We start from the raw sequence: 13,767 nt of genomic DNA, 5'->3' as shown, positions 1-13,767 counted from the left end.
ATTTTTTTTAAATCATGCTTGTTACATATAACAGTTGAAGGACTTTGCATCACATTGAGACTGCCCTCAAGGTCAGAGGCACTGTTGACTCTTGCTGCATAAATACTGATGTCATCTTACTAACCTGTGTTCTGAAATAGCTGTCAGTCTCAGTTTAAAAGGTTCCTTTCTAATTGCTTAATTGTATGCAACTAGTTTAGATAAAGAGGTATGTGTTGCTATCTTAAAAGGATTTTTAAAATGCATATCATAAAATAGTTATTTTTAGGGTTCTTTTATCCTATGCTCTTTTCAGTAGGATGGACTATAATGAACTGACAAGGAAAGATGTTAGGAGAAATGTTAAATCAAAAAGGGATTTTAATGATAGAATGTAAGTAAAGGATTATTTTAGAGATTTTTTTTAAAGGACGTGCTTCTATAAAGAAGAAGAAAGAAGAAACCAAAAGGCACAGAATTGAGGTTTTTAAAATTACATTTTGTTTATTAAAATCTATCGTGAACTATGGTTAGGAAGAGATAGATATAATTATTTGTATAGCAGGAATGGAGGTAAAGTAGACTAGGGAAGTGATTTGAGTATTATAAGGGATATTGGGAAAGTAAGAGTGAAATAAGGATCCATAATTTATAATTGTTGAATTAAGGAACTAGAAAATATATTTAAATGGTAAGTAAACTTTTGAAGTAAAAAGTAATTTTTTTAAAAAAGTGTTATATATTTCAGTAATAGCAAATAGGAGTAGAATTATAAAATACTGGAAGTAAGGGCCAAGGATTTAGCTCAGTGGTTCCGGTGCCTGTCTCGCAAGTGCAAGGTCCCAAGTTCGATCCCCAGTACCCCCCCAAAAAAATACTGGAAATAATTTTGTCTCTCAGGGGCCATTTTTATCATTGAGAATCTGGATTATGAGAGCGCCCATGAATATTACCTGACCGTGGAAGCCACCGATGGAGGCACGCCTTCATTAAGCGACGTGGCCACTGCGAACATTAATGTAACAGATATCAATGACAACACCCCGTCCTTCAGCCAAGACACCTACATGGCAGTAATCAGTGAAGATGCTGTTCTTGAACAGTCCGTCATTACGGTATGCATTTTTCCCCCTTCAGTTTTCCTCTTGATTTTTACAAGAGTTTTTAATTCAGTCAGTCTAATTTTTGTAAAGTGGCTTTATTTGAAAACACTGTGGAGATACAAAAATGTCATTTGCTAGGCCACTTAATGGTTTATTATAAACTTACATAAAATAGCATCAGTCCTGTCCTTAGCTGTCCTCTAAATAAGAGTTGTATCATCTAGGTTTTGGCTGATGATGCTGATGGTCCTTCAAACAGCCTCATCCACTACTCAATTATAGAAGGCAATCAAGGAAGTCCATTTACCATCGATCCTGTCAAGGGAGAAGTGAAAGTGACTAAACTTCTGGACCGGGAAACAGTAAGTGTAAAACTTTGATTTAGAATGTTTACAGGTTACCAGATAATAACTACAAGTGCTTTGTGTTCATATCTATTGGGCATAATGTGCATTATTAAAATGGTAGAACTAGCCTTCTCAGAAACTGGGGAACAGGAAGTAAATAGTTGATAAGCAATTGCAATTTGAAAATCTCAAGAGTATAAGAAATATTTTTTATGCTCATATCAAAGTTTGATAATAAAAGTTTGTATTCAAGAAGAGATTACAATCAGCTCCAACATTCTGAGACACTTAATGAAACTAGAGGCCAGATTTTAAAGCAGAGCTTTAAAGGACAGAAATCTGGAATAACCATTAAGATTCAGAGAATAAATTCTCTGTGAGAAATTATATGAACAAAGCATGAAAATTGAAACTATGGACTATATTTAAGAGACTTCACCCAGTTTTATTGGAGTAATCCATACAAAGAAGTAGAGAGAGTTAAAATGAAAGGCATTGTAGGAAATCATGGGCCATAAAACCAGAATCGGAGGGTCACACTTGATGCTTTAGGCCTGAGGAAATTACTTAAGCTTGTGAGGTGAAATATATTAGGAGACATTTTGGAAGATTATATTACATAGGTAGGTCCAGTCGTATTTTAGAATAGCGGGAGACCAGGAGAGGTAGCAAGGCCATTGGGAGTTCATCTGTTTCAGCTAGAGCCTGAATTAGGAAAGCAGCAGTGAGCAAAAAGGCAAATGAAGAAACTTTACAAAGGAAAATTAGAATCCACAAAACTTTGATATGGCCCTATGTAGGAAGCAGTGGTGTCAGAGATGACTTCTATTAGTCTTGCTGTGCTTGGTCAGTGAGTACCATCGTAGAGAGGTAGGGAAGTCATGGGTTATAAGTGCATGGGGCTGCTAGATGCTAAGAATGTGCTTTCAGATGTGCTGGGTTTTAATGGGAAATAGCATATTGAGGAAATACTCCTTTGTCAGTATTTAGACTTTTCAGTCTAATTTAGAATTGAGAACTGGAAATGTAGATGCAGTACATGCCCTTGGAAATGCCTATAGAAGTGATCTACAAGAAACAAATGAGAATAAAAGAGGAGAGGCAAGCCAGGCGGAACATCTGTCTGTCCATTCACTCACCCCTGTATCCACTCACTGTCATATACAGGAAGGGAAGTAGAACAGGAGCTGCCTCACAGAGGTCATGACATGAAGGAGAAATGAAGGAAGCCTTGGTTTGGGGAATTAGGACATAAGTGGTAATAAAGGATGTAGTTTGAGAAAAAATGGATACCCATTAGACTGAGTAATTTGGAGAGACAGTAATAATCATTAAAATTCTTCAGTTTATTTTTTGATGTGTAAATTTTGTGAAAGGATCTTCTAAGAGTTTCGGAAGCATAACTGTTATGTGTAAGATTGCTCTTCTGCTGGCAGAGTAAAATTTAGTATTTTTGACTAATGCACCCGATCCTTTCACATACTTCTGTTCATTGTGAGATAGCATAGGAAGTAGCCTTTGGTGTTTCCCGGGGTAGTTTGCCCTCACAGCCCTTTTTTGTGGGAGCATCTTGCAGGACTAATATTCAATCAGTTATTCATCTGTGATTTAGCCAGCTTCCTGGCTTCTTCCACCACTCATTCTAGAAGAGAAAGTTTAACAGGGAACTACACTTAAAAGAAAGTGACTCACTTGACATGATATCTTTTATAAGAGGTCACAAAGACAATCTTGAGGGATTTAGACAACTGAGCACAATCCAAGCATGAAATGGAGCAGGGAGGGTGACCTGGTAGGTCCTGGGGGTTTAGAAGTGAGTTAGTTCTCAAAGGTGAGGGACAGCATAGCTGAGACCACTATAGGCCCCAGGGAAGGCTTTTTTCTGTTATTACTGAAGCAACAGCACATTGAGATATGTTAACATTTTTCCTAATAATTCATATTTCTTCTTTCTTATTTCTGTTAATAGAACTGTAGATTTTTAAAGATAAAATATTTAACAAGATGAGTATGCTTTTGAGAGGCATTTTTTTGTTGTTGAGGAAATGTTTTATTTACAGTGTACACATTTGTAGGTTAGGGAATTGTAGGTACTGGATACAACAGTTGATTCCAATTCATTGACTTTGTGTGAATGAACATGCTTTGTTGGTCTTTTCTCTGGGAAGATTTCAGGTTACACACTCACAATTCAAGCTTCTGATAATGGCAGTCCACCCAGAGTCAACACCACAACTGTGAACATTGATGTGTCTGATGTCAATGACAATGCCCCAGTCTTCTCCAAGGGTAACTACAGTGTAATCATCCAGGTAAACCCTTCATGCAAACAATTCATGGAGTCCTTTGAGCACTTTAATTAGATTCATTTGTTTGTTTAGATAAAGGCAGTGTTTTAGAGAAGTAGAAAAAGTACAGTCTCCATCAATATTAGAAGAACATTTTCAAGGCATACCCAAACTTTTATTTCTCCTCTTTTTGTGCTTTGGTTTTAAAGATACTTCCAGTGTCCTAGGACTCAAGGATTTTCTTAGTCATGTCTTCTGCTGTTCTTGATTTACCTCCATCTCTCTGGTGGCCTTCCTCTTTGCTACTAATTCTCCATCTCCCACTTCTTCAGCTCCACCCTGTTCACCTACACTCTGCTCATCCCATCTCTCCTCTTTCTGTTAACCTACATCTGCTTCTCCCACACCCTTTCCTCTCCCACATCCTCCCACCCTGACAACTTTTCCTCCCTCCCTCCTCCATCCTGTTGCCTTCCTCCTGTACTTCTCATTTCTCACTTTTGGGTGAGTCAGCAGTCAGCCTTTGTTTTCTGTGTATTTTATATTATAATGAAATTCTTACATTCCCTTACCATATACAGCAGATTTTGTTGTGTTGAAAAATTTTTGTTTTGTTCTGTTCTTCTTTTAATTTTGTGCAGGAAAACAAGCCAGTGGGTTTCAGTGTCCTGCAGCTTGTCGTGACAGACAAGGATTCTTCTCACAATGGTCCACCATTCTTCTTTTCTATTGTGAGCGGAAATGATGACAGAGCATTTGAAGTTAACCAGCAGGGTGTCCTCCTGACCTCAGCTACCATACAGAGGAAAGTGAAGGAGCATTACCTGCTGCATGTTAAGGTATTAAAGTCTTTCTTTTCACACAAGAGCTGCTTGGTGGTTATTTTCTTATATATGAACAGCTTATATTTCATGAGAAAACAAAAATTTACAGTTATAATTTCGGCTTTTTTCCCACACATTTCTTTTTGTCCCATTTCACTTTAAGGAGGCTTACTTCTTCATTTGGTTACTTTATCATAGACAGTAAGGGGCTGAGTTTCCATCTGAACTAGTGAAAGGCCTATGAAGAATCTATTTGTCCTTTGCTTCTCATGTGGAAAATAGGTATCAAGCAATTGGAAATTTTTAAAAACTTGAACAGTAAATAATTTTTACAATGTGTATTTATTAAGAAGTTTTAAACATTGGCAGAGACAGCAGTGATTTTTCTTTCAGGTGGCTGATAATGGAAAACCACAGTTGTCATCTTTGACACACATTGACATCAGGGTTATAGAGGAAAGCATCCATCCTCCTGCAATTTTGCCACTAGAGATTTTCATTACTGCTTTTGGAGAGGAATATTCTGGCGGTGTCATTGGGAAAATCCATGCAACAGACCAAGACGTATATGACACTTTAACTTACAGTCTCGATCCCGACATGGACAGCCTTTTCTCTGTTTCCAGCACAGGGGGTAAACTGATCGCACACAAAAGGCTAGATATAGGGCAATACCTTCTGAATGTCAGTGTAACAGATGGCAAGTTTACAACAGTGGCTGACATCACAGTGCATATCAGACAGATAACACAAGAGATGTTGAACCACACCATTGCCATTCGCTTTGCCAACCTCACTCCAGAAGAATTTGTTGGTGACTACTGGCGCAACTTCCAGAGGGCTTTACGGAACATCCTGGGTGTAAGGAGGAACGACATACAGATTGTTAGTTTGGAGCCCTCTGAACCTCACCCACATCTAGATGTCTTACTTTTTGTGGAGAAATCAGATAGTACCCAGGTTTCAACCAAACAACTTCTGCACAAGATTAACTCCTCTGTGACTGATATTGAGGAAATCATTGGTGTTAGGATACTGGCTGTGTTCCAGAAGCTTTGTGCAGGCCTGGATTGCCCTTGGAAATTCTGTGATGAAAAGGTATCTGTGGATGAAAATTTTATGTCAACGCACAGCACAGCCAGACTGAGTTTTGTGACTCCCCGCCACCATCGAACATCAGTGTGTCTCTGCAAAGGTGAGACACATAAGTACATGACAGTGGGTATACAGCCTGTGATGAGTACACAGGAAAGATCATTTTCTTAAAATTCATGTTAATCACCACCTCCTCCCTTTTCTTTCCTTAAAGAGGGGAAATGCCCACCTATCCAACATGGATGTGAAGATAGTCCATGCCCTGCAGGAACTGAATGTGTTGCTGACCCCAGAGAGGAGAAGTACACCTGTGTCTGTCCCAGTGGCAAGTTCAGTCAGTGCCCAGGTGAGAATTCAGTGACTGAACATGATTTCATTTCAAAAAATCCTTTCAGTGTTTCTTACAAATTTTTTCTTTGAGTCAAAAAGCGATGTGATGTATGTTATATATTTTTCTTTTCTTTCTCAAGAGCACTGTATCTCACAGACTTTCAACTTCTTGCTTCCTCAACTTAGTAGTTATTAAGGATGTGTTTTCAAGCCAATACATGTGAATCTAATCCTTTTTAATGGCTGTGAATATTTTTCAGCATTTCTTTGCCACAATTTAGTCAATATTCCTTATGTGTACACATTCCAATCATTATGTTTCTGTTTAAAAAAAAATTCTTATGCGTTTATCCTTACATGTACTGGTGCTTTCGTTTCTTGTTACAGTAGAGTCTAAAACTAGGATCTGCTGCATCAAAGATAAAACACATTTAAAAATTTTAAAGATACCATTACATTAGTTTCCCCAAAAGTTGAATAAGTTCTTATTTCATCCAGTCATGTATGAAGGTTTCATTCCCTGTTTGTTCTCTTGCCAATGTTGAAGGCTTTCAGTTAAAAGAAAAAAATGCCTCCATCTAATAAGCATGAAATGACATCTGCTTATTTTTATTTTTAATTCTCTGGCTACTTGTGAAAGTTACCTTTTCATTTGTTTGTTGCCTATTAGCATTCCTCTGGGTTGTCTGTTTGATTGTTTTGGTTATTTCTTTTTATCAATGTGTATAGCTCTGTGTTATAACTACAAACATTCTCTTTAATACAGTCTCCTCTCAGTATGGTTTTGATCTTTTGATTTGTTAAATATATCTTTTGTCATTTTGAAATTGGTTTTACTTAGTCCATTCTGCATAATTGTATGTAACCAGTTTTCATCTTTGGAGATTCATATCAGTTTCATTTTCTTTGGAGAATGAGAATTATTTTATATTTTGTTTAACAAGGTTTACCAAACTACCTTGAGGGTATATAACTATTTTCTGAAATTATCTTAAAATTTTAGATTGAACATTTTCATATTTAGACCCTTCATTATTTTAGAATTAATTGGTGATAGTATAGTTTTTTTCTCTTCCAAATGGAGACTCAGTTACACCATATTACTTATTAAGCAAAAAGACATTTCCCCATAGAAATTTAATTTTATGTTATAATCTTAAATGAAAAGCATCAGTCTCAGAGGGGAAGAAATCATACTTTTAAAATATGCTTAAATTTGGCTCTGAAGTAACTTTTCCTGTTTGTGATTCACAGGGAGTTCATCTGTAACATTTACTGGAAATAGCTTTGTGAAATACCGTCTAATGGAAAATGAGAACAAATTAGAGATGAAATTGACAGTGAGACTCAGAACTTATTCTACTCATGCAATTGTAATGTATGCTAGAGGAACTGATTACAGTATCTTGGAGGTATGTGTTTATGCAAGGATTTTTGTTGTTGTTGTTGTGTTTAACAGTTTAACAAGGCCTTCACACTGAGCTATATCATATATATATATATGTGTGTGTGTGTATATATATATATATATATATATACACACACACACACACACACACCTTTTTATTTTTTATTTTGAGAAAGGCTCTTGCTATGTTGCCCTGGCTGGATTCACACTAAAGTCCTCCTGCCTCAGCTTCCCAAAGTGTTGGGATACAAACATGCAGCACCATGCCTGGCCGTTTTATGTACTTTTATACCTCAGATTTTAGCAGACTGAAAATTATAATTTTCATTTTCTGATGGTCTACCTTAAAAAAATGATCAAGGCCATATGAGTGAATCCCACATTTAAAGAGTTGTTTATACCTATATAAGTTTTATGTGTTATGGGAAGAGAAGTTCTGTGGGATCATAGAGGTTTATTTCTGTTTTTACAAACATTTTTAGGTATACGTAACTATTAACATTCAAACTCTAGCTAATTTATCTCAATGTTACAGTGAGTTTGTAGGGTGATCCTGTATATGTTCAAAGTGTTGATTATCATGTCCGCCTTTCTTATAAAACATGATTTTGACTTTTGATATTACTTGATGCTTTGTGTATATGGTGTGTGCTTGTGTGTAAATTGTGTGTACAGGGGTGGGTTTAGTTAACAGTCATTTCCATGTTGCTTTTTGTATGTGCACTTGACACTTAATATCCTTGAAAGACCCATTTTTATCATTTGTACAATGGACAGATGAGCATTGTTCTGTAGTACTTAATGCAAGGCTTTACTCTTTCTACCTTCATTTGCCAGACATTCCTCTCTTATATAGACTTTTGGTCAGAGAATACCTGAAGGTTTATGAGATTAATGTGGACAGCAAACTTTTTCTTATTGTAGATTCATAATGGAAGACTGCAATACAAATTTGACTGTGGGAGTGGCCCTGGCATTGTCTCTGTTCAAAGCATTCAAGTCAGTGATGGGCAGTGGCACGTGGTGTCTCTTGAAGTGAATGGAAACTATGCTAGATTGGTTCTAGACCAAGTCCACACTGCATCAGGCACAGCCCCAGGGACTCTGAAAACCCTAAATCTGGATAACTATGTGTTTTTTGGTGGCCACATCCGCCAGCAAGGAACAAGGCATGGAAGAAGCCCCCAAGTTGGTAATGGTTTCAGGGGTTGTATGGACTCCATTTATTTGAATGGGCAGGAGCTGCCTTTGAATAGCAAACCAAGAAGCTATGCACACATTGAAGAGTCAGTGGACATATCTCCTGGGTGCTTATTAACGGCTACAGAAGACTGTTCAAGTAACCCTTGTGAGAATGGAGGCATCTGCCACCCATCGCCTACTGGAGGTAGGATTCATGGTGTTACAATATTTAAAATGGTACCCATGTATACATCTAAGTTCCTCAACATTTTTATTTTTTCTACTCTTATTCAAACAACATGATCAGGTATTAGTCAGTATAAATAGTGCAGTCACAATTCGGTGGTAGTATGTTAAAAGAGAGCAGAGCAGGGAATTTTTTTTTTTAGAATTTTTCCCAGCGGCTAGACTGGCGAGCACCATGACTGTAGCTGCTGAGCTGCTGCTGTCATATCTCAAGTGCCTGACCAAGACATGTTTCTATGCTGAGCTTACCCTGTACCAGACAAACCATGGTTAACTCTGAACTGTTCTTCCAGCTCCATAGACATCAACCCAGGGGAATTTAAAATTATCACTTAGTTGTTCTTGGTTTTTTTTTTTTATATCATCATTTAGCCAGTTGCTCACCACAGAGGGTCTGCTGGAGTCTTGAAATGGGAGTGTTAGGATTTTCTGGAAGGCCTCGAACCCCTCCAAAGTGTTGCTCTGCCCATCTCTGTTGTGTTGTGCTCTAGGCTTCTGAACCCTGGACTCCTATTGGGCCACTTATAAGTACTAATAGAATACAGTTAGGAAAAGTGGCAATCATCATGCCTTCTAAATAGAGCTTATTGTAATTAGTAGAGCAAAAATAAAAAGTACTTTCAGTGGAATTTCAAAAGATTTGGTTTTCTGCTGTCTTTGGAAAGTGTGTTGGTCACTAAGGCCAGTAGAGTAGGCTAAATTATCTCCATTGTAGCCCTCTGAAAATCTCATGGCATAAGACAGGAAAGGCTTGCTTTCATATAATTACCTATCCACATCAGGGCAGCAAGGAGGCTGGCCTCACTGTCACTTAAAAATGAGGGTGAGAAAGGCATTGCCTTGAAATGTGCTACTGTGATCACTGAAACTGGAGAAAAGAAGCCTAGCTACTGCATACTGACTTCTCAGACTCCTGGCTCCCAGTGCCATGTTCCTTTGACCAAAGAAAATCCCATAACCATGATTAACTTTTAAAAGAGGTTGAGGAAATAAAGATTGTAGTGTTTCCCAAATCAGATAGTTAAAAATAGTAATGAATAAAGAGTCTGGTATTCTTTGTACTCAGTTGAACAAATTTGATGCTATCCTTTGTAAAATTTGAATGGTAATTTATAAAATTGACTTTAAAGTGCTTTTCACATTCATCATTTCATTTAATCCTAAATGCTTATGATTTGCAAATAAATTGGTATGTTAAGTAGTATTGTGTACACGTTCAGGCAAGGGGCTTAACGTGTGATTGGCCCGATAACTTTACATAAATTATGATTAACTAAAACTAGTTATGCATTCTTACTTCAAATCCTCGTGATTTGGTTGTGCAGGTTGAGCATTCCTAATCTGAAAATTCAAAATCTGAAGGGCTTCAAAATCTAAAACTTTTGAATGCCAACATGGTACTCCAAATTTCAATTTTGGATTTTAAATTTGTAGGTTAAGGTTGCTCAACGAATATAGAACTGTACACAGATATTCCAGAATCCAAAAACTCTAAAATCTGAATGATCAGTAGTACCAGCATTTTAGACAGGGGTTATTCAACCTGTGCCAACAGTGGAATGCTTGTCCATATGGACAACTCTCTACCCAGAGAAAATGGGAGTTGTACTAGCTTGTATAGATCTGAGACTAAAATATCACTATAAAGTATAAGGTAAAACTCATTATAACTATACTTCTTTCGAGTCATTGAATAACAGGACTTTGTTTCTTTTTGCTAATTTAGGTTATTACTGCAAGTGTAGTGCCTTGTACATAGGGACGTACTGTGAGGTGAGCGTCAACCCCTGTTCCTCCAACCCCTGCCTATATGGTGGTACATGTGTTGTAGACAATGGAGACTTTGTTTGCCAATGTAGAGGATTATACACTGGTCAGAGGTATGTGTATATTTCTTAACTTTCATAATGAATTATAGTATTTAACTTTTTAAAACATGTAATTCTGCATGTAAAAAGTCTTTACATTCTTCACTTGTTAATGTTTTCTGCTTTGCTTTATTTACAATAGGCTCATGAGATTTATGCATATTTTTTTCCTTATTCTTCAGGTGCCAGCTTAGCCCATACTGCAAAGATGAGCCCTGTAAAAATGGTGGAACATGTTTTGACAGTTTGGATGGTGCTGTTTGTCAGTGTGATTCAGGTTTTAGGGGAGAAAGGTAAATGGTTTCTATCAAGATTTGTATTTGTACCTTTTCTATAGTGTCATATTCATTAGCAGACACAGTGAAACTTTGTTAATTCAGACTTCTTGTTTCAGAGTGTGATAATCCTCATTGGCACTTTTATAATTTATCTTTTTTACTCTTTGAAAGAAAATTTCAAGAAGATGAATATTATGCTTCAAAAGCCTAGTTACACTTTAGAGGTATTGTTTATAAACAAGGAATATGTGGGTTCTTGTAAGCAGTAAATGCTTGTAATTATTTTATAAAATGAGTATCATGTTCTCTAAATCAGATGCTTGTAAAACTGAACTCATCAATCTTTGAAAGTGATGATAATAACAATAACTTTTTTATAGTATGCCATAACTAACATTTATGTAGCACCTAGAAACCTTTTTCAATTCTCTTACTATCTTTTATAATCTTGAAATATAGTTATTATTTTTCTAGGTACCAAAAGTGAGTCATGGAAGTGCTTGTTGTATACATTGAAAAAAAGTGAATTTAAACTTCTAGTTTTTTTTTTTTTCATTAAGTTTATTGGTACATGTTAGGTATACAATATGGTGACATTCATCATTGGGAATTTGTACCTTTACATAGTCCATCTTGTTTCTTATTTTTTCCCCATTTCCCTGCCCTCCCTTCAACCACTCCACCCCTCCCTACAAAGAATTTGTTTCCATTTTTTCCTTTTCTCATATTGTTTTCCTTTCCCTTCTTTCCTTTCCCCTAGTCTTCTCACAAGATTTTACTTTCGGATGTCATTTTACATTAGACTATTCATCAGTTCAGCTTTAAAAAATTACTCATTATGTGTTATCTCTTAAGTGTCTACAGTAGTACATTTTAAGGCTTTGCTGTCTCATTAAGTGGCTATTAGTGTGACCTACTCGCAGGTATTCCCATATACTTTTGCCTTTGTAGTGGTTATAATCCTGAATTTTGCCATGGTCATGGCCTTAGTTTGTCATTGACTTTCGTAATTTTAGTCAGTGAATAATCTTACATTATTCGACAAAAACCTATCAGTAATCAGAATTTTAGGCCAAGTGAGTATGAAGGACAGTAAGTAAGGTGAATTTTATTAAAGGTGGAGGGAAGGTTTGAGAAGTGGCAAGTGGATCTGCACATGTGTACAATATGCCCCTGTTTGGAAAGGTAGAGCGGACTTCTTACTACCTACAAGGGTAAGGAGCCTGGGAAGGTTTTCAACAGGGAGTAACATTTCAAAATGGAAAACATAGGGTTTCCTAACTTTCACATGTTTCACACAACTGTCAAATTCCCAGACAAGAACAGTTTCTTAGAAATTTAGTCTCACCTACCATTTATCAAAACACACAACTCAAATTTCTGAATGATAGCTCGGTCATCAGAACTAGAAACAAACCAATGTTTAGCCTATGGGATTGATGTAGTAATCTGTTGAATCCTAGAAAAGTGGCAGTTAAATACTGGCATGATAGGTTTGTCTTCCTCATACGCATTCAAAGCATAGAATCAAGTGATTATCACAAAAGTTTTTGTTGCAATTATTGTCAACATTGTGTTTTCTGATTGTTTCATATTTGGTTTGGTTTTGGCATTTCTTGTTAAGGGAGGGATTTTAGTTCTTAGTTTCTAAACTACTATTGATCTGAAATATTGCACAGGTGCCCTCATTCTTGACCTTCTCGACAGGTGTCAAAGTGATGTTGATGAATGCGCTGGAAACCCCTGCCATAATGGGGCCCCTTGTGAGAATACACATGGCTCCTATCACTGTAACTGCAGCCACGAGTACAGAGGAAAACACTGTGAGGAGGCTGCTCCCAATCAATATGTATCAACTCCGTGGAATATTGGATTAGCTGAAGGAATAGGAATTATTGTTTTTATAGCAGGGATATTTTTGCTGGTGGTGGTATTTGTCCTTTGCCGCAAAATGATTAGTCGGAAGAAGAAACACCAGGCTGAACCTGAAGACAAACATTTGGGACCAACCACAGCTTTCTTGCAAAGACCATATTTTGATTCAAAGCTAAATAAGAACATTTACTCAGACATACCACCCCAGGTGCCTGTCCGTCCTATTTCCTACACTCCAAGCATTCCTAGTGACTCTAGAAACAATCTCGACCGAAATTCCTTTGAAGGGTCTGCTATACCAGAGCATCCTGAATTCAGCACTTTTAACCCCGAGTCCATGCACGGGCACCGGAAAGCAGTGGCCGTCTGCAGCGTTGCCCCAAACTTGCCTCCCCCACCTCCTTCAAACTCTCCTTCTGACAGTGACTCAATACAGAAGCCTAGCTGGGACTTCGACTATGACAGTAAGAGCAATGTATTTTCATCTCACTAAAACGTCACTAAGATAAATAGTGAGATTACAAGTTGTGCCACAGCCACTGGTGGTTCAAGTAAAAATGTTGGATTTTTATTAGAGATAAGTAGGTGTAAAATCTGAAATTCTTGAAATTTGAATACTTTTTTGGATGTCTTGAGTGAGTACTGCCTAGGAATTTTGGCTATGATATTTTAAGAAAGTGACATTCCAGTTGATATTCTAGAAAGATAATTTCATTTTTATAACTGATACAGGTTCTCAGCTATATTTGGGAGGGGCTTTAGTATATAAAATGATTGGAGGGGGGCATTTTAAAAAAATGTGGCCAGAGGAAGTGGAAGTATTAAGATGTTCTCTCTCTTTTTGTCTGTCTCTGTCTCGCTGTCTTGCTCTCTCTCTCTGTCTCTTTCTGTTTGTCTGTCTCTCTTTGTCTCTCTGTCTCTCTCTCTCTCTCTGGTTCATTGAT

At 37.1% G+C, this 13,767-nt stretch overlaps 1 protein-coding gene across 11 annotated transcripts in view; it reads left to right on the top strand.

The window, feature by feature from the left end:
• The window catches only part of Fat1 (FAT atypical cadherin 1), a 123,410-nt gene that overhangs the window by 101,974 nt on the left and 7,669 nt on the right, over positions 1 to 13,767 (top strand). For all 11 annotated transcript variants that reach the window (XR_015453444.1, XR_015453445.1, XM_087217144.1 and 8 more), the window contains 11 exons: positions 880 to 1,094; positions 1,307 to 1,444; positions 3,598 to 3,741; positions 4,359 to 4,556; positions 4,935 to 5,736; positions 5,851 to 5,982; positions 7,221 to 7,378; positions 8,299 to 8,761; positions 10,529 to 10,682; positions 10,853 to 10,963; positions 12,656 to 13,287. Coding sequence is in view for 9 of the 11 variants with exons in the window: in XM_087217144.1 (XP_087073270.1) it covers positions 880 to 1,094; positions 1,307 to 1,444; positions 3,598 to 3,741; positions 4,359 to 4,556; positions 4,935 to 5,736; positions 5,851 to 5,982; positions 7,221 to 7,378; positions 8,299 to 8,761; positions 10,529 to 10,682; positions 10,853 to 10,963; positions 12,656 to 13,287 (3,147 nt within the window). In the remaining 2 variants the exon portion in view is untranslated. The remainder of the gene's footprint in view (positions 1 to 879; positions 1,095 to 1,306; positions 1,445 to 3,597; positions 3,742 to 4,358; positions 4,557 to 4,934; positions 5,737 to 5,850; positions 5,983 to 7,220; positions 7,379 to 8,298; positions 8,762 to 10,528; positions 10,683 to 10,852; positions 10,964 to 12,655; positions 13,288 to 13,767) is intronic.

Source organism: Heterocephalus glaber, unplaced genomic scaffold (genome assembly GCF_053883595.1).
Source record: "Heterocephalus glaber isolate CG9 unplaced genomic scaffold, H.glaber_assembly_v1.0 deba00001461, whole genome shotgun sequence".
In the NCBI taxonomy this organism is placed as follows: domain Eukaryota; kingdom Metazoa; phylum Chordata; class Mammalia; order Rodentia; family Bathyergidae; genus Heterocephalus; species Heterocephalus glaber.
The sequence above is the reverse complement of the archived record's forward strand: the minus strand, read 5'-3'. Positions and strand labels throughout refer to the sequence as shown.